Source organism: Fringilla coelebs (assembly GCF_963513975.1).
Source record: "Fringilla coelebs genome assembly, chromosome: 19".
In the NCBI taxonomy this organism is placed as follows: Eukaryota; Metazoa; Chordata; class Aves; order Passeriformes; family Fringillidae; genus Fringilla; species Fringilla coelebs.
Genome location: NC_140045.1, coordinates 12,671,065 through 12,691,983, shown reverse-complemented (window position 1 = coordinate 12,691,983; position 20,919 = coordinate 12,671,065). Strand labels below are relative to the sequence as shown.

The 20,919-nt window shown below is 45.9% G+C and overlaps 1 protein-coding gene across 2 annotated transcripts in view; it reads right to left on the bottom strand.

The window, feature by feature from the left end:
* MAP2K4 (mitogen-activated protein kinase kinase 4) overlaps positions 1-20,919 on the bottom strand; it is a 64,540-nt gene that overhangs the window by 21,123 nt on the left and 22,498 nt on the right. For both annotated transcript variants that reach the window (XR_014616625.1, XM_084218441.1), the window contains exons 2-3: positions 20,666-20,768; positions 5,848-6,022 (exon numbers count right to left, since the gene is read on the bottom strand). Coding sequence is in view for 1 of the 2 variants with exons in the window: in XM_084218441.1 (XP_084074567.1) it covers positions 5,848-6,022; positions 20,666-20,768 (278 nt within the window). In the remaining variant the exon portion in view is untranslated. The remainder of the gene's footprint in view (positions 1-5,847; positions 6,023-20,665; positions 20,769-20,919) is intronic.

Here is a 20,919-nt window from a genome sequence, read left to right as displayed (position 1 = left end):
GGTGTTACTCAATTGTGTGAAGAATTACAATGAGGATTTGGCAATAAAACCCCAAGACTTCTCTTCAAAAGTCATATGGACATGGAAAGGACAGAGAAATTTTCCCCTGGATGGAGATAAATATATTAATGTATCATTGTGATGGAACTTTATGAGCTATCAGGCATCTAGGAAAGGATGGAGGGACCATGGAGGGATAAATAAATGTTACATTTCTGCTCTCAGGGGCATTTGATACTTAGCAACCTCCTTAAGCTGTGAGACTGCCATGGAGAAACCTGAGAAAGTCAGACAGGAACTTCTGGTATGAAGCTGAGTTTGAGAGAACAAGCCCTGACTACCAAAATGATGTACAAGAGACACTGTGCTCAGAACAAACAGCTCCATGGCCTGCTGGCCTCCCCAGGAATAACGGGGATCTTTCATGGGCCCATGAGTTTGACACTTCCAATTACCCAACAGATCTTGAAAATGCTTCTGATTTCCTTAGGAATAGTTTAGAGAACAAGTAGAGCCCATCAAAAATATTGTTGAACTAAAGAGAAAACACTGACTGTAGAGGACACTGACTGTAACTGGAGGCTGGACTAGGCAATACTGCAGAGGGCTGTAGCCAGGCTGTATCCTCAGCCAGGCTGAGGATATTGGAAGACACAGAAAATTCTGGCCTACAGCTGAATATCACTTTCTTTTGAAGGGGGGGAAAATTGAACACTGTGGACAAAACCACCCTCTTCTCCTGCTGGGTTACTCTCCCAGCTGTAACCACTCCTGACAGAAAAAGAATTCAATTAAAAAGAAGTGCAAGATGCTTCCATGGGGCCATGATAAGAAGCCTGAAGGCCAACCAAAGCACAAACCACTCCACTTGTCTCTTGGGGATGTATTTCTCAGCCAGCTGAACTGGTCGAAACAAAACTGGGAGAAGCTGCTGACAGTGAACCCCAAATGTCTGCTGCAGGGCAGAAGAGGTGAGGAGCAGGTGAAGATCTCCTACCTGAGCCTGAGGCTCAGACATCACTGCCAGGAACACCAGATGCTCAGGACACCACTGCTGTGTTTAGGCTCCTGACCTGCACAGGAGCCACCCAACACATCAAAGGCTGACTGTTTTAAATATGTTCTTATTTCTTTTATGAACCTTGCAGACAAGCAGCTCTCCCAGCCTTCCAGAGGCACTGTGAAGTACTCTGGGTAATAGAACCCACACCATGAACAGCATTTCAATGCAAAGCAGAGCATCCTGCTCTAACTGGAAGAATGCTCCCCTGCTTTCATTCCAGTTTGGGCTATTTTTTAAAAATTCATATTCCAGGGATCTTTTAAAGCATCCTTTTTGTGTGAACTATCACCAGGGCCAGAAGTAAACCTCAGGCCAGAAATACAACCCCCAGCAGCTGGGCGAGTTTCCCAAGAAAACATTTCCTCCAAACAAATGGCGCTTCTCCATGTGCCTCTAATTTGTGGTACCCTCACAGAACAAGAGGCACAGTCCCTGGAGCAGCTGGGACAACACCATGTGATGATGCTGGAGGCAAATACAAAAAGGGCTGGAGAATTGCACATACTGTGGAGCCTCTCAGACAAAACCAGGACAGCACTGGAGCAGATCCTGAGGAGGAACCAGGGCTCTTTGCACAGTGGGAAGCCCAGGACAATGGTCGCAAGTCATTTACAGACTGGGAAAAGCCAGACAAACACAAAAACAGGAAACTAGAAGCAAAATTAAAGAATAACTAGAAGTGGAAGCCTGACCAGGGAAGATCACAAAGAGCTGGTGCAGCAGACACACACCAGTCAGGAAAAGAGATTTCTTCCAGGGAAACGAGGAGCTAGGAAGAAAGACCTGACAAGGTGAGGATTCAGCATACAAACTGGCCTTGCATGTCTTGGTTTGCATAGCCAGATCTGGCACTGAACAAAACTGGACTGTTCTCTTTCCCACCTGGAAAAGTCTTGACCTCATATGCCAAAAAAATCCCTAAGAAAATGAAAAGGGTACTTTCAGTGACAGGAAAGCTGTGATGGCAGTTGACCCAGAGTAAAAAGGTGCATCTCCAGGAAGATCTGAAAGGAAGTGACCTAAAGAATTAAAGGATTGGTTTTATTTGGAAATAAAAATTTGGAAGATTAGGAAAACAGAATGCAACATTTTCTAGGGGCAAAAATGAGAAAGGTTTGAACATAAATCCCCCTCTTTCCTACATCCTCTCTCCCTCCCCCTGATAGCTCTAGGAAGCACCTCTCTCTGGCAGAAAGCATAGGGGTGCACAAACAACTGAGGTGGCAGCAACAGGAGGACCAGGTCCCTGCTCCTGCAGCCCACTCCAGCCTCCAGCCTGTTCCCAAAGAGGTACAGAATGTCTTTTTGTAATGAAAACAAGTATTCACAGAGAATGACCAAGGCTAAAGGAGAGGGAGGAGCAGGACAGGGCACAGGAGCTCATCATCCCAGCCATGCTCCACCTGCTGAAGCTTTGCTGCAGCAGTTTTAGCCAGTAACACAACAAAGCTCATTTCAGGCTCATTTTCCTTCTCTTCTACTGACTCTGGAGCACAGATGAAAAGCCTGACTCACCCAGGGCCTGGCAGCCCTGCCCATTCCAGGAGACTCATTAAAGGTACCAGGATTGCATCTGCCAGGACAGAAATTACAACCATCAACATGGGCTGATAGTCCAAAATTAGGTACAGGGAAAAATGAAAGAAAACAGTGTCTCCACCTGCAGCTCTCAAGTTATTTTGGTGATATTTCAGCCCTCAGGAATTGTTTTCCTTCAGTGGTAAGAAAAACTGGATGTGCAGCAAAAAAAGGCTCTGCTGGGGGCACAGCAAACTGTGTGCCCTGTGACACTGAACTTCCTCAAGCAGGGAAAAGCTGGGCAAGCTTCAAGGAACTGTTCCTTGGGCAAAGGCAGGACAGACTCCAAAAAGCAAGAGAAAGGAGCTGGGAACAGGGTTTGAAGATATGCTCTGGTAGCCACAGCCTTTGAGGATGAGCAGGATGAGTGATCAGAGGTGCCCAGCTGGCCTGGCACAGCAGGAGCTGCCTTCAGCCAGAGGAAGACTCCAGCAAGGGGAAATGAGCAATGTTTCAAGCTGCACACTTGCAGAACAAGGAGGATTTGAATCTCCCTGTGGCAGAATGGGGTGACAAGGCTGGTCATGGTAGCTGCAAGCAGGATACAGCCCTTCCAGAAGTGGGTTAGGAATTTCCTGACCACACTGGGAATTTGCAGCAACAGTATTGGAAATTTGGAGAGTGGTGGAGAAGGATGGAGGAGCAGTTGGGACAGGCCCCTGTACCAATTTTCTCTGCATCTAGTGAGCAGTACAGAACAGGTAACCTTTGGCTTGCAGCTTCCATAAAGCTGTTTCCTTGTGCTGAATGTCCTTCCAAGGATGCTCAGCCTGCTGCACTGGGGCTGCTCTTGGGGAAGCACAGGAACAACAGCAGCTCAACCGAATAACCAGACAATGGCTCCACCATCCAGCTGGGAGGGGATCCTGTCACCTGCCCCCAGCACAGAGTCACACCTCAGAGCTGCAGGTGCCACAGAGATCATAGCCAAGGCCTCACTAAACTGACCCATTTTCACAAAGCACGATTTCCCTTCTCAAACTCGTCTTACAGAAGAGCTTTAAGCTGAAGGAGAACACGTGGCTGAAGGCAACAGTTCCACAGTGAAGAGACCACAAGGCTTGAGAGAGAGCAGGAGGGGAACAGTTCCCAGCATGGACAGATTACAACAGAGGAGGAACAGAAGATTAAAGCACAGCCATGGCTGCCCCAAAAGCATCAGGAGGCTGAGAAAGAAAAATCTGAGGAGTGTGGGAGAAGCTAGTCACTAGGCTGAGCTCAGCCCCATCCTGCACCTTCATCTCCAAGAACTGCACCATCCAGCCTGGGGAACTGCTCCTGCTGCCTTGGAGGCCTCACTGACTGTTCCACCCACAGGTCTTCCTTTGCTCAATTTTGAATTTTCTCCACACTGAGACAAACAGAACAGTCGCTTAGCCCTGTGGTTTTAGAAATGATGCTGTTGCCCAAACCCTCCAACCTTTCTTCCCCAGGCATGTCCACTGTAAAGAAACAGGGTCAGAGAAAAGAAGGTGGCACCAGCCCAGCCCATAACTTTAACATTTCACAGTTTATTCATGGATTTACTTGCTTAAAAGTGAGCCTCCTAGCCCAGAACCCCCAAGGCTCAGAACACACCTCATCCCTTGGGAAAGCCAGCTCAACATGCTGCACCATGCCATCTCCAGCCACGTGCCTCAAGGACACAGAACTGGTGCCTTCTGCCTCCCACACGGCTGTACCTGCACCACCAGGTCCTCAGCAGTGACAAGGCTCACCTAGGCTGCTGAAAAGCCCTTGTGCAAACAGTGTGGGACAAGAGAAGCCCAGTGCCAGCAGACACATCTTCTCCATGACAAGAGGTAATCCAAGAAAGTCCTTCTCCACATGGCTGTAGCCACTGCAGAGCTCCAGGAAACAGCCACTCAGCCCTGGGGGTGTGCCCCCTTCACACCCTGACAAAACTACCCAGGTCACACACCCTGAGTCTGAGAAGATGGAGCTGTCCAGGATCATTTCACTACACCAGCGTTTTCCAACCTGTCACCTGCAAACTACACCCGTGAGTTCTGCCAAAGGCAACTGAAAGAAACCAGCCTTTAGCTACAGGCAACCTCTAGCTCCACTGGAGACTTTCAGGGATTCCAACCCAGCTTGAAACAGCACTGCATGGTGATCAAAAACACTCAAGAGACCTAACCAGTGATCCCAGCACTGTGAGGAAGTCAGTATTTACTGGAGCAGATCAAAGGATGAGGGTTACTCCAGTAACCTGACACACTAGAGACAGGTAGGAGCTATAATCAGAGCAGCTGGAGCTGAGATATGTCTGCTTGGCATGTGAGACCAGCAGGGGCAAATGTCTCCAGATTCCAGGGAATATTCTGAAGAAGACAGAGAGTTGGAAAAGACAGCAACACAGACTTCTATGCAGCTCACTTCTGCCTTCTCCTGGGAGCCGTAAGAGCACTTACAGTTGAAATCATTGACAGAGTTAAAGACAGATGTCATTGGCAACCTGCAGTGAGCAAAGGAAAGGGCCAGAGAGACAGAGAACAGCTGCTGCCCACCTCCGTGGACAAGCAGCTCCTCAAAGATGCCCAGTGAGCAGCACTGCTGAGCCAACACCCGCAATTATTGCCCAGCTGGGAGAGGAGGCTGTTCCTGGTTCTAAGGTGAATTTTGGGGTAGCACAAAGTAGAAAATGGACAGTCAAGAAACCTGCTACACTTTCCACCTCCAGGACAGTCTGACACGGTGAGCACAAAGCAGACACTCCATCATACATCAGCAAGAGCACACCATTCCCTAGAGGACATCCACTCCACTCCATCTCCTCCTGGTGAGGCCACACCACGGCACATGCTGACATAAACAGCTAATTTTAAGCCATTACCTTATTCCACAAAAGACACCAAGAAGCTCTGAGATGTCAAGCTGTGCCTACCACCAGCCTAGGCTGTACCTGAACCAGTGACCCAGAGGTGAAAGGCCCGTGCCCCATCATCAGTCTCCAGAGACGTGTGATCCCCTCAGAACAGCAGGCTCCTGATAGACATTTTGAAAAGGGCACAGCAATTATGAGAACTTCACAAATCACCTGAAAACATGCCCATTATACACTGTATTTTCAGCAAACAGCAGCCTTTACACCAGAAATAAATAGAACAGAGCAGTAGATGGGTGCTAGATGGAAGAACCTTAATTCTCCATCACACTGCATCCCAACGGACTGAAGTACAAATGTAAGGATGGGCATCACCTACTTTAACTGCCATAATTTGCCCACTTGGTTTGTGGACCATTTTGTTGACAGAACCATAAGCGCCTCGTCCAATTTCTCCAAGGTCTTTCAAGTCCTCTGCTGTAAAATCCCAATGTTGCTCAGGGGAAATCTTCAATTTTCCTGATGATTCAATGCTGTGTGTTCTCAGTCTCTCTCTGTCAAAAATATTGGGAAGCAATTTTTCCACATTTTAAATAGTCTTTAAATGTCTCTTTTCAGCACTTGATTAAACATTAGAAGAGAGGGGTTCACAAAGCTACAGCAACAATCTGACTCCACGAAGGATTTTGGTTGGGGTGGGGGTGGAGGGGTGAGGGAAAATGTTAAATCAAAAATGACATACACTTGCCCACAGCTTCAATTAAGGATAAGTTTCTCCAGCTGCAGCATAAAATTCAATGTCTCATAGAGTTACTCTAAGCACTCATTTACACAGTTCTTTCTACTTTGCACAAAATTCATCAGGGTGTGAGCAGGATCTGGTAACATGCAGCACCAAGAGCCTGAAGAGCACTCCCAGCCCCATCTCCCCAAAGCTCCTGCTGCTCTACAGCACCACATCCCAGCACCTGCCTCCCTTCCAGCTGGGATTCCATCAATACAGGCAAAGCTCTTCTGGGTGAACCAGTGAGACTTTAGGAAAAGTTTGCCCTTACTGGAAAACTCCAATTAAAAAATAAAATAACCCCAAACCCCCAAAATCCAATACATATAGATAATAATTTAATTTATCCAAAACTAAATAGAGAGCCAATTATTTATTAAAACCAAAACAAGTTCTTTGTGACATATGAAAACAAAATCTGCCTGTTCAGGTGTGTCTTCACCAAGTACCTAAAATAACTTTCTCAAGCAAACCCTGTCCCTACTGAAGCCACCAGGATTTGCCCAGCTAAGGAGCAGACGAATGTCCAAAATTTGTGAACAGAAGAGTTCAAAGGTGCCCCCCAATGGCTCATTCACATGCAGCAATGCTACCATTGAATTAGCAGGAAATGCACAAGTATTTGCAACACTTTTCATTTTAAAATGCCATGCAAAATTTCAGTTTTTCATTAGTTAATTAACTGATTCACACATCTTGAGTCATAAAGTAAGGCAAAAGCCCACATTTTCCACTTTCAAGATGCAATAAGAGCAATGCAGACAGTTCCCACTGCAGGGCACACTGATCTCACATTCTGAAGCACACAAATCCTCGTGTCACAGGAGAGATCTATCAAACCCAGTGGATATTTGATCCAGCCCCCACTTTCCTGGCCAGGGTCTGGCCCAAGGATCAGAACACACATGGAGGATTCCACCAAACACATGGTGCTTATTGAGTTTATCAGCCGAGGAATAAACAGGTCACGGCTGATTCCACGCTGATAAATCCCACGTTGGTCACCAGCAGCTGCAAACACCACCCAGCTGGGGACCCAACCGTGACAGGGTTTTATTGGGATCCCAGGTTTTGAGAGGGCAAAAGGCCAATTGACTGGAGCAGCTACAGTTCAAACAGCTTCCCCTGCTGCACTTTGGGTTAGCAGCTGCATGTCCTGAACCCTCGACCTGTCTGATGAAAGCATTTGGGAGCAGCTCCTCTCCCCACTGCTGGGCTGTGTCTGCCCCGGTGTTTCCTGCTCTCTAACCTGCCCAGCTCGAGATTTCCATCTGCTGTTCCCTACAGTGCCCCTACACTGCACTTAGAAATGATTTTGGAACTGCAACACAGCACAGGTGGGATGGATGCCATCTCAGAGCTTCTGTGCATAACAAACCCTGCATTCTGTGGGCTCCTCCCAGGAAATTGCTTACTAAAAAGCAAAGAATGAAAAAAAGCAACAAAATGACAAAAAAGAAAAGAACAGAGGAAAAAAAAAGAAATGGAAAATTTAAAAAATGAAAGAAACATGACCTCCACATGTGCCAAGTGTCTCACTGACAGCTTCTGTTGGGAGCTCCTGAGCTGGTTTCTGTCTGACAGCTCCACCATCCTGTTTTGTCAGTGCCATAAAAATAGTTCTTGTTTGAGGGAGGAAGGGAGGTGAGAAGCACCATGCCAAGGAAGCACAGACAAATGGGTATTTCCTGCCTCACCTCCTGCCAGCTGGTGGGCATGAAGAAGCATGATCTCTGAGAGGTAAATTCTCTTCAAAAAAGCAGAGGAAAAACGGCAGAGAGGTGAAATACTGAGTTTTCACAGACTGAGCTCCCTTTTCAGCTCCTGTTTGAAAATAACATTCCCTATCAAAGTTCTCATGGAGTTAAAAAATTTAAACATTGAGGCAATTTATTCAAATAAGCAATTAAACCCTTCTCCCTCTTTTCCCTCTGTTTTTCAGAGTAGGAAACTTTGCTTTTCTGACCCTACACCAGAAGAGAAAGGGAATTGGAATTCATTATTTCCCTGTCACACAAGCAGCCTGTGTGTCCCCAGCTGTGGTGTGAAAGCAGATCTGGGCCATTGTTCCACAGCTGCAGGATGGTGCCTGCAGGGAAGAAGGTGGGAGCTGGGGAATTTCCCCTCCTCCCCAGGGCTGCACCGAGGGCTCTGCTGCTCTCCAGGGCTTTGGATCCAGACAGACCAAGACCATCCACCCCCAAACCCTCCCTCCTGGAGCTTGGCTTCATTTCCATTATGTATTTATGATGCCATCTGCCTTGTCTCACAACCACAGCTCCTGCTTAGCTCTTCTCAAATACCCAGGGAAATGGTCAAATAACCAAATTACCAGTCTGACAGAGTGACAGATACTTGAATAGAGGTTTTGCTCATTTAGCTGATTTGCCATATGCAAGCAGGGCAGTTTTCCTTTAAGCAGCATGGCCCACCTCAAGAGTCAGAACTGGAATGCAATAATTGCTTTTAATGTCAAAAAACTACACTTACAAGATTTTTTTCCAGTGTAAATCAAAATCCCAAAGGATTACCATGTCAAAAATGCAAATCTAGAACACAGACTCTCTGCATTGATGTAAATTGGGAATTTTTGAGTGAGGCAATAAAAACTGAACTGCCAATGCAGGACATCTTTCTGTATGTTTGTACTGCTGCAGATGAATGAGGACATAAATCCATAGGGTGGATGTGCCTCCAAATGCAAAAAAGCCTGCCTAAGCTCTGCACTACATCCTGGTGCTCTGGATACTCCAGCAGCCTGCTTCAGAGGATAGCAGGACAACCACACAGCCCAGGCTCTAGTGAAGGCAAAAAGTAATTAGTGCCCAGTCCCTGGGATTAGTGCACATCACAGTTTGCACAGAAGTCAGCAGACGTGTGCCTGTCTTTAAACTGTGAAATCTAACCTTCTCTAAGGCTGGGAATGTTGGGCAAAATTGGACATATATTCTCCAAATGCACAGGATGTGTAAGATGGGCTTGTGGGGCTTCAGAAAAGATTTTAAAAAATAATATAAATAGCTGAAGTGTGCTAGATACTCTTCAGACAGTTAAAAATAGCATTTCCAAAAGTCACCTTAGAGTGACTACAACTCCTGACAATTCATCCAGGGCTTGAGCTTCCAACTCCCCATCTTGCTTTTGAAAAGTTTTGAAAAGCCAAGAAAAAAGGAAGGGGCCGAGGAGGTGGCTGCGATCCTTGCACTTGAAAGGCACCAGTGTGTCAGCCTCACTGCAGATGGTTACTATGCTTGTCACAGCAGTTATTCCAGGGATTAGGAGCACCAAGCAGGACAACAACTCCTCCAAACAGTTGTCCTTTGTCAGAGCTGTGTCCAGCTTGGCAGGAGGCGGGCGGGTGCTGGCGCCAGGCACCGCCGGGCCCGCCACGGCCACGAGGCTGCTCGCCACAAGCTGCACAGCTGGACACACATGGCAAGGTCTGCGATGGCCACAGGACCTCAAAATCTCCTGTGGAGGCCCACAGACACCTTGGGAAGCTCCCAGACAGGCTGTGAAAGTTTCCCGAGCCCTGCTGTTAACAACCAGCTGCAGGGAGGTCACAACTTTTAAAAACAAGCATTTCCTTGGCATGAAAAAGGACTGTTGAAAGAAGCAGAGAAAAGGTGGTGGGTTTTTTTAAGCAAAATTGAAAGTCAACAGACATGAAGCAAGGCCGAAAAGATGTAGGTAGCTGCCTATCTCCTCTGTTTCCCTTTACTGAGAGCTCTGCAGGACTCAAAGGAGCCCAAAAGCTGACATATTCGATGGTACAGCTGACATGAATAAAATTTGCAGATGCAGAAAGATCCAAGCAAACCAGCTGCGCTTCCCCAAGCCTGCCTGGCGCTGCACTCTGCTCAGAAGGCTCTCACTAAAGCTCCTGCTTTCACTAGGGTTAATGAGAATATGTTCTATTTCTCCACATGCTTGGTAAAAAGGCTGACATTACAAAAACTGATTTGTGGTCCATCAGCCAAAGCTAAAATGTAAATCCTAACAAAAAAACTTCCAGGCAAACTGCAGGGTTCAAATGACACTGTGAAACTTCAGAGTACAAACACGGTTTAGGACTGTGGTTGACATCTTCCTACCAAGAGTCTCAGCCTGGAGAGATTTTGGAGAGCTTTGTTTCTTCTGTCTCAAAGTCTGTGTCATTTCTAAAACTGTTTTCAGACCCTGCAGGGCAATGCTAAAACCATACCAACCCTAGTTTGAATTTCACTAGAAAAGGTCTCCAAAAGAAATGTTCCTTTTTTTTTCTAGGGGGGTGAAAATGTTGGTGCTGTCAGAAAGTTTTTGGATGCTCCTAAGAAGAAATTATTGTTTTTCATAAATAAACAGCATCTTTGCAAGAGTGGCAGAACTAATTTGGGTTTGCTCTGATCCATGTAAGCTGTCCTGAGGCTTCATTATATTCAGGAATAGATTCCTAGACATGAAGAAGAGATACAGAAAATGTGGCAAAGGAAGGAAATAGTTTTGCACCTCTGACCTACCCAGATTAAAGCAAAGCACATTTGAGCCCTTTCCTTGTGACCAAGAGGCTGAAATTCAACCTAACACTGCTCTGGCTTTTTATGCTCCTCCAAAACGTTAAGATAAAGATAACAACAAAAAGTGGAAGATGGCACAGTCCTTCCAGAGTTCACAAGTCTCAGCCCAGCACGTGCTCAGAGTCTCCCTGGCTTCAACGGGGCTTGGCTGAGGCTTTTAAAATGTCAATATTTTGTATTAAGCTCCCCTAGTAAAGTACTGAGTTATAATGGATTTTGATTAACCCTGCCCTTACATGAAGGAAACCTCTTCAGCCATAGTGGTAAAGACTGAGCTGAATTTAACTGAGCACATTGATCTCAAACTCATTTTGATTCAGCCATGAGTCAGACGTCAGCACATTCACTGAACCCACCATTGCTGGGATTTCAAAGCTTAAACTGGATTCAAGAACTTCAGGATAATACTGGAAAACTCTGAGCTAATGAATTTAAATAACCCTTCTGAGAATGCTAATTCTTTTTATTTCCTCTCCTGGATCATGGGCAGCTCCCTGAGAGAGAACAGCAAACAGAGACAAGAGCACAGCCATAAGAATCAACAAAATAACCTCAATAAAGACCATAAATAGTTTGCAAAATCATCATTACACAGCAATCACCAATGGAATGACACTGTTTCAGAGACAATTTCATTACTTTCAGAGATGCCATTTCTGGGGGATGGAGAAGATTTGACAATGGCTAACAGACAGGAAAGCTTACTGTAGCCTGCTGGACAGTTTCTGGATGAGGTCCGCTTCTCTCCTTTTGAAAGTGAACGGGACAATGTGATTACTACCCAGGGTTGCTTGTGTGTCACTTCAGCCAGGAAAAGTTGTGGAAATGACAGGAAAACATGGTGCTGTTATCACATGACACAATAACGTACAACACAATACTCAGCTAGTCACACAGCCCACTGAGCACTCAGCAGCACAAATCACAGCCAGGTCTTTTCCTTCCAGTTTCCACCTAAGCTACCTCCCCTCCTTGGGGGCTAAGCAGCACCCGATGATTTGAACTCTTTTTAACATATTAAGCAATTTGTTTTCTTACAGCAATGAGAATTATTACTTCCAACTGTATTATTACGACAATTAGAAACATGCATTATTAGCTTATTAACCAAATATCTGTATGTTAGTGACATGCTACTTCCCTCAAGGCACACTGACCATCCCTGCTCTGCTTTTCTTGTGCTAAGACAGATCTTACCAACAACTTTTGTTCCCTTAAAAAAATTTAAAATCGAGCTTCCATCCTGAATCCACCAATCTAGGACTGGTGGTCTTGCCATTCATCAGATCCCCTCTCCCAAATAATCCTGAAGGAATTGAACAACTACATCCTTACTTATTCCCTCCAGAGCCCTACAACTGACAAGAGTTAATCACCACTCTGCACCACGAGACTTCTCTAGGAACAAAAGTTCTATTCTGGATCTCAGAGTCCCTCAAGCTGTCCAGCTCTAGAAATCTTTCTCAACATGAGCACCTGTTATCTCAGAGCAGTTGGAGGAGCTTGGGTGAGATGTGTTTCTGCTAAGCACTGTGTGGAGAACAAGCTCTGGACCCGTGCACCACTGACCACTGCAGCCAGCAAAGGAACCAGGCACTCTGCTCAGCTCCTTGTAGGAACCTGAGAGGGGCAGATAATGAGCACTGCTAATTCAAATATAAGAAATAGTTTCAGTTCAAATACTCTAAAGAAGTGATTTTTCTAATTTAAACTTCTGTACGACAAAATATTACAAGGTAAGTGTGGAAAAGTCCAGCTTCTCTTTCGGAATTAAAAAAAAATTACAACCAAACAGTATCCCATAAACTCTGGGCAGCATCACAGCCTGAAATAACCTGAAATTCACTGCCAAGAATGCACCTGGTCATGTATTTCTTTCTGTGGCAGACAAGGACAGATGGGAGACACAGAAAGCACCTGACTGCAAGACAGAGACTGCTTATTCAGAGATGCAGCTGCTTCAGTGTGGTGACCAAAAGAGCTCGTAACAAGACCAAGCAGACCAAATTTGAGTTCTATGTAAAATATCCCTTCTCCAAAACAAAAGATTTGTGCAGACCAGGTGAAGATTCCCAGGCTCCAATAGTGTGGTGAGATTCTCCATGCTGGGCTCCTCCGTGATGGCTGCTGGGGCATGGTGCTCTCACTGACCCTTCAGAGCCAAGAGCTGTAAGCTCTGCAAGGATGCTAACAGAAAACTAAGAGTGCTGTAAGGAGCTAAACCAGTGTTCTAGACAACCACCTTTCTCCTTTTCACTGGTGTGACATACCCACCTAGAATATCAGAGAGAAAAGAACAGAAGCTGTTGCTATAGCAAAGGCCCTCTGCTCCTCAGAGAGGACAACCACCTTCACACTGCTGGAGCAAGAGATATCAGAAAGAATCACTTCCAAGTGATCCACACTTGTCTCTGCAAAGGCACCACTTATGCCAGGCATGAAGGACCATTTGCTCACCCGGATTTATTCCAAGCTCACTTTAGGAAGGAAGGAATTAAAACAGGCTCAACAAAGAAGAGTGTTTAACGTTGCCGTAATCCACTGGAGACTGGCTTGGCCATTTAGATTTAGGTTGGATATTAGGACAAATTTCTTCTCCCAGAGGGTGGTGGGGCACTGAAAAGGCTCCCCAGGGAATGGTCACAGCCCCAAGGCTGCCAGAGCTCAAGGAACATTTGGACAACACTCCCAAGCAGAGGGCAAGATTTTTGCAGGGTACAGGGCCAGGAGACTCAGTGATCCTTGAGGGTCTTTTCCAACTCAGTTTATGCTATGATTTGATGATTTGCTCTCTTTTTACTGAAGTTTCCCAAAATGGAAGGGTGTTTGTGGTATGAGGCAAGAACATCCACCTGATATCAAGGATGTCTGTAGTTTTCACAGACACAATACACAGCAAACCCAGACAATTTAAGTCCTTTTCAGGAGCCTGTTCCCCAAACAAGCAGAACAGCAAAACCAGCTCAGTCCCACAGGCCAACCCCCACCTCCATCACATCCATCCTGTCCACCACAAGATACTTTCCATGACCACTCTGTTCAACAGCTGATTTTCCTGTGTGCATCCTGTCCATTCAGAACCAAGGTCCTCCACAGCACACGCTGGAAGTCACTCATTTGTGCAAAAAACAAGGACAGAAGTTGTTGACCAAGACCCGTGGGGTCAATGCAGTCTTTGAATCTGAAGACTCTTCTCTCTTTATTCTCCATTCCTCAATGTGCACAGAAGGTAGAAGCAATGACTGATTCCTTCAGTTTGAACACACAAAGCAGAAGAGTTGACTCACTTTTCCACAGCCAGGGGAAAACAAAAGACATTTTACTACGAGGTGGTGATTAAAGTCTGAAGAGATAAAGGATGTGCCCATCCTGCTGTGATGAAATGTGGGATCCCAAGTTTAGAGCAGCAATGAGCAGATTTTATTCTGAGAGCTGGTTTATAGGGGTTTCCTGCAGGAACATGGTTTTCCATCTAGAGTCAAAGGGTTGGAGTGCAATCTGATAGGAACTGTGGTGGTCCATGCCTGACCCTCTCAGATTAACAGTGACACTGGCAGCACCTCCGGGTCAGAGCCCAGCTCCACCAGCTGCTCAACAGGCACCAAGCTCAGCCCAATGCATAAGCCATGTTCTATCTGCTACTTGTAAACAATTATTGAACAAGATATTTTTCAAAAAATGGCTGAGGATCAAACCTGTGAGTACACACAAATATATTTACACTATTCAGAGATGCTACACGTAATATTCTGCTTCATCCCATTTTCCTCTCCAAACACCAGCACATTCTGCATAGGAAGCCAGCATGTGTGCAGCTGTCCTTGGGGGTGGATGCAGCACCTCAAAATAAAGGGAAGGAAAGAAGGGGAGAAAATTTTGCTTCCGGTAACACATCAGCATGAAGGCGAGAGCTGATACCAGCTCTGAAACTCTTCAACCTACTTTCCTGCTTTGAAACAAGCCACCAGGATGAAGGGGAGGCAACACAGTTCACCAAAAGCCAGGCATGAGAAGGAAAGTCTAAAGGAAACTCCTCCCAAGGGAGACATCCCCAGCTTTACTCTTCTGCCCAAACACTCTGTGTCCCAGCAGGCCACACTGATGGAGATTTCATGTTCTATGAAGTCAAGTTCAGTTTGAAAATGAACATTTCCAGCTCGTTGTTCTACCTTTCTCATCCCCACTGACCCAGAATACTTCACCCCCCTCCACACCACTCAACTCAGTCGGAAAAAACGTGGTCATCAACTCAAAACCACTACTCTTGAGTGACTTACACACCATCTTAATGTCCCTGGAAAAGTGAGTACAACACTTAAAAATACCTTTACAGGAACTCAGCTCTGCCACTACTCCATCCCACCTTCTTTTGCCCAACATGCCATGGAAAACAGCCCTGAGGAGGCAGCCCAAGCATCAGCCAATGCACCTTGAATTAGGAAGTGCAGGACGCTCATGCCTTGGTGTGTGAGACATCTGTGTCCCAGCTCAGTGGCCAAGGATGGCTGTGTTGCCACGAGGGACCACAGGGACAGGCACAGAAGCCTCTAGCCTCTCCCACCTTGGATAACCCAATGCCTGTGCCACCACGGCTCCTCTGCCACTCCAGTACCCAGCTGCTGTCCCTGCCAGGGCACGACAGGCCAGGTCTCAGTGTTTGGAAGGTGACTTGGCACCGTCCCCATCCTCTTCCCCATCGCTTTTCTTCCCGCCATGGAGGGGACAGGACAGCCCCAGCCCTGGGTGGGGATCCTGTTATGCATCACAACAAGAGGGTTGAGGCTGCAAGGTCCAAACTCTGCCCCCAGATGAGCAGCTCTGACCATGGCTGTGTGCAAAAGAACCAGGAGAGCAGCTCCCAACCGTGCCCAGATGGGGCAGCTAACACAGAGCTACCTGTGGATCACAGACCAGAGATCCCTGATGAACCCTCTGCCTAACCCCTGCCTCTTGCAAAAGACAGCATGCCCCAGCTTCCCATCCACAGGATGGAGAATGCAGAGATTTGTGCAACAATTTATAATTGCATAGCTCACTCAGCACCTGTGAAGCACTTGGAACCCATGGGACTCAAGTCATTACATAACATCAGGCTGGATTTGATTTATACACCCAAGGGTGGCTCACCAGTTTCCAGAAGTTCTGAGGAGCCCTGCAGAGTGGCAGGAAGGCAGGTGCTCTGCATCCTTGAAAAATTCATGTGGATTGGCTTAATGGAGATACACAAGGTGCAAATTTTGGTTCCAGACACAGAAGGACTAAAGTCAGAAGCAGAGTGCTGGGACATCAAACCCTTACAGAAAGAAGAGAACAGTCCTACCAGGACAGTGAAGCTCTAAGGGATGTGGAAGCTGCTAGAGAAGTTTAATTTGGAAGCTGCAAGACAGCAAAAAGCTCCTTTGCAGAGAGGATTTGCACTTAAGAAACACCAAAACTTAGAAAGTTTTTAAAAAAAAAAAAAGAAAAAAAAAAAAAGAAAAAACAGACCTTAAAGTAGCACATTCAGTGAAAATCTCACACTGACTCTGGCAGCACCTTCTCTGAAGCAGTGACCTACTCAAAGCCAGAGATACTGGAGTGTGTTACAGACCACATAATCTCTGTCATGCAGAGATCGCTGGCTAAATGAACTCCTAAACTCTTGGAGGGAATCAGAAGGTTAAATACAAGGCAAAATTCATCAATTTGCAAAAAATGCTCCTGAAAAAATGACAGAAGAAACATTGTTGCAGCACTGAACCTACAGTGATGTTTGTATGAGAAGGGAGAGCATGGTTACCACAGGCTCCCTCAGACACTGAGATGTCTGAGGGAGCCTTGGAGGGTGCATTTTACTTGTGCTGACTTGAAAATACAAGTGAGTACAGCCAGATTCTGCGACTTTCAGGAAACAGGACAGAATCAGTCACAGAAAAAAAATCAAATTCTTGGTACCTTTGACTCTGAATATTGCCTCCAAGGCTTCCAGGCAGCACTCCCTGCCACAGGAAGGTATCACACAGCAGAAGGGTAATAGAAATCAGTAATAATAAAGATGTGAAGTGACAATTACAGAAATGAGGAAGAGGCAGAGAAATATTTACAGGAAAATTCACATGAGTAGTAGGAAGCATGCCAGTTTAGGATATTCCTCTTTGGGGTTTACGTTTTGGGGTTTTTTTCAAAAATAGTAGGAACTCTCTCAGGTTACTTCCTAAAAAACTCCACCAGCTGCAGACTGTGCAGCTACAGAGCCTGACCCCACATGCCAGAAGGGTATGGGAAAGCCTAAGAGGAGATTAAAAGAGCAACAGACACCTCAGAGAGGCTTTGGAACAGCCAGGAAAAAAACCTTTCCAGGAATAACAGTCCCTGAACTATACAGAAATAAAAGGAAGCAGCACAGTCTGATGTGCAACTGGACGTCCACTGGCTTTTGAAGAATCCAGTAGAACATCCAACACACTCTTAGGGCAGCTCTCTGGACAGAGTGTGACTCTCCCAAGTGTCACAAGGAGAAGCTCCACGCAGGGCAGCTCTGGAAAGCTTAAGTCCCAATAAATCCATGAAGACACTCACAAGCTATAGGGAGACTGTGGAGTTCAACTGGACACAAGACACTTCAAACATCAAATTTGTACAGTAAGAGAGATTGGTTCATTCTGTCACCTTTCCAGGTGAAACTGCAATGCTCTGGTAATCAGGTTCTCAAGAGGTGGCAACCCTGAGAGTCAAGAGACTTCCCAGCTAGCACACAGAACACTCAAGAAGCAGCATGCTGTCAACCACATGCCAAACAACATTCTCTGTGCTTGCCCATTTCCTAGCAGATTAACCTAAATCTTCAACATCCAGGTATCACTGCACAAGAATACAAAGCTTTCCAGACAACCAAAAATCCCATCTACAGCCAAATGATTTCCATCTTGGTTTCAAGAGCAGTGGGCAGCACAGCCCAGCCAGAAATCCTGCCATGCACAGCCACAGTCACACCTCACCACATCACCCCTGGCAGTGTGATCTGAATTTCCTTTTAGCAAAGGCAACCAGCTGCAAGCAGCTCTGTAAAGCTTCCACATAGATAACGGAGTAATCTAATTTTGTTTGTGACCTAAATCCTACTTGGACACAGGACAGATGAGGTAAAAGGTGGGATGCTTTCCAGTTGGTATAATGGGTTGGAATTTGAAGAGCTCACCCTAACCATGGCTTGTGTCCTCCAGCCTCTGCAACGTCTGCTGCAGGGAAAACAAAGTTAGCAGCTGTTAATCTGGTCTAAGTGACAAAGTCAGCCTGAACTCACAGGAGCTGTGGGCTAACCTGGCAGGTCTCCACAGCCTTGACTGCTGCCCAGCCTGCACAGGATGGTAATCACACTGCTTCACTGACTGACCATCAGTAAAACTCTCACCTCTTCTCTAGACTGCATCCTTCCACCAGTAAAACTCTTACCTCTCCTCTAGACTCCACCCTTTCAAGTATGAATTACATTCCTGAACTACTGTCTGTAACTGAGGCTCTATTCTGCCTTACCCTGTACAGGTCACATGTAAAATTACGTTTACAACTGTGCTGGATGCCCTACAAACAGGCAGGGAACATATCATGCCTAGAGGAAAATCTCTTTGCACTTCTCAAGAAGATTTGGTGGCAGCAGTTCCAGCTGAACCAAACAAGACACAAACACACCTCCTCCATCACGTGCAGTCACAGAACCAGAATGGACCTTCCTTCCAAACCCCTGCCTTGCTTTCTGCTGCTCAACACACCATCTCAGGCAGAAGCAAGAGGACGCCCCTGGATTGGTGGATCCAAACCACAGAACCCCAAATTTCATGTGAGAAATGAACCTCTCTGTATCTTCAGATCCACTCATCTGGAGCAACAGGGTCTGTCCAGGACAATCCCCAGCAGTGTGGAGCCAGTGCTCATTTCAGGAGGATACTGAGGCTGTTCAGCTCCACCAGGCTGAGAAGTGGCTTGGTGAACAGAAACACACTCTGCATCAGGAACACATCTGGGCGAGCAGGTCTGAAATACCCAGCTCAAATCCAAAGTCTAGTAAAGGTTTCTAGCCTACTGAGGAAAAAGTCATTCCAGCATCTCAGGGAAGAAGGCAGGAGACAGAGATACATCAGCTGCCAGACAAACACTGGACAGAAGCGTGCAATGAGATGTCAACACTCCTTTTGAGGAACAGCATCTGCTAAGGCCACACAAAGGACACGAGGACAATTTGCAGCACCCAAGCTCAGCCAGCCTCACCACAGAGAAAGCAACCAAGCTTACAGCATCCATCCCTTTCAAACAGAAATGGCCATCAGAGCTTGCAGCCTCCCAAGAAAGCTTTAGCACAGTCACCATCAACTGTGCAGTTGAACAGCTATCACATCCAACCCAGAACACCTGCAAGCCCTCAGACCATTAACCAGCTCCCTTAACCAGCCCAGGATCCAACCCCTGCCAACAACTGCAACTCCACAGAGAAAGAGCAGCACCTGTCTTGCACAGTGCTGACAGTCACTTGCACAAACATGAAACTTAAGATGTCACAGACTAACAATGAAAGCTCTTCTGTGCTAGACAGGAGCCACTGTGACTTCCAGTGAATCTGAGACAGAAATCCACACAGATAAGCACAGAAAATTCAAATCCCTATAGATGGCTGATGGTGGGGACTCACTAGCTGAGACTAAGTCCTTTATTTAATGGACTAACAAGGTCAGAGAGATGAAAGAGCCCCAGAAGGGGTTTTGCAGAAAATCTTAACAAGAGTTTGATGATGTGATGAGACAGAAAAAGTAAGTCAGTATCTAAATGTGAGCTCTATAACCAACAAAAAATACTCTATTTCAGAGAGGAGAGAGAAGGAAAGAAGAGGACTTGCTGGACAGGTCACTCAAGATTTTAAGAATAATCTAAAGTACTCTATAAAATTTCTCAATATTGTAATTACCATCAGTAACTCATCAGAAACATGTTCCTAACTTGACAAAAGCTTGTTTGAAAATCCCCAAAGCTCCCAGGAACAGAGCCCAGCAGGTATGTCCTGGGGAAGCAGAAAGCACTGAGCTCCAGGAGAGAGGCAGTGACATGCAGAGCCAAGCAGGAGCAGCCTATGACAGGGACACTCCAGAGAGCCCAGGCAGCAGGGAGGCTGCAGGTGCAGGTTCTGAGACTTGACACTGACAAAACTCCTGAGACCTTCGAGAAGCAAAATGTGGCAATGTTCTGCATGCTTGCTGCATCTGCCACAGGGACTGGCTGCAGAGCAGCACTCTCCAGCTAGATTGGTGGATCTGAGGATACAAAGCTGATATTTTTGGTGCTGATGTACCCTGGTATCTACTAGAGTCAGGAACAGCTCTGCGCCACACTTGCTCTCAGACTTTGGACAGGGATATCCTGGGGCTAAACTGGCCTCTGCATAACTCCCCTCACATCTCCCTGCTGCTAAAATGATAATCCTCAACCTTTGCCTGTTTTAGTGCTGAAAACAATTCTATCACAGTTATGACTTTCACAAGTAAGACAGAAACAAGAAATTCTAACAAAAAGTAATAAGCTGAATAAAGATATAGAAAAACAACAGTGAATCAGTCTAGACATTAATTATAGGTGTATCTAGCATTATCAGCTACAATACTCAACTCAATCAATTCTGGAAGGCATTAACTCCAGTGTAAACCAAGAAGATCCCAATTTAACCTTTTTTTTTTTAATTCTGGGGAAAAAATATTTTACAGTGACTCAAAACCGAGAGATTTAAACAAACTGACAAATAACTGCACTAATCAAATTGCATTTAACTAACACTGGGTATTGGCTAATTAATTTCAAAGTTGTTCCACTAGTTGTGCCATTGGCTTTATACTCACATGTGTGGATTTTGGAAAGGAACTCCAGAAGTATTTAGAGTAAATCTTGCTGTGGACTTGAAAGGTGGATTTGCAAAATTTAACTTCAGCGCTTTGCGTTTACCTGGGAGACAATGAACATAAAGTGAACTTTTTGTCAGCACAAAATATTGAGAGCATCTGGAAATAAGCAGGAAAAAATGACATCTTGTAAGAAAAGGATTTTACATTTTACAACATTAGCAAATCACAGCTTGTGTTAGGACACGGGGATG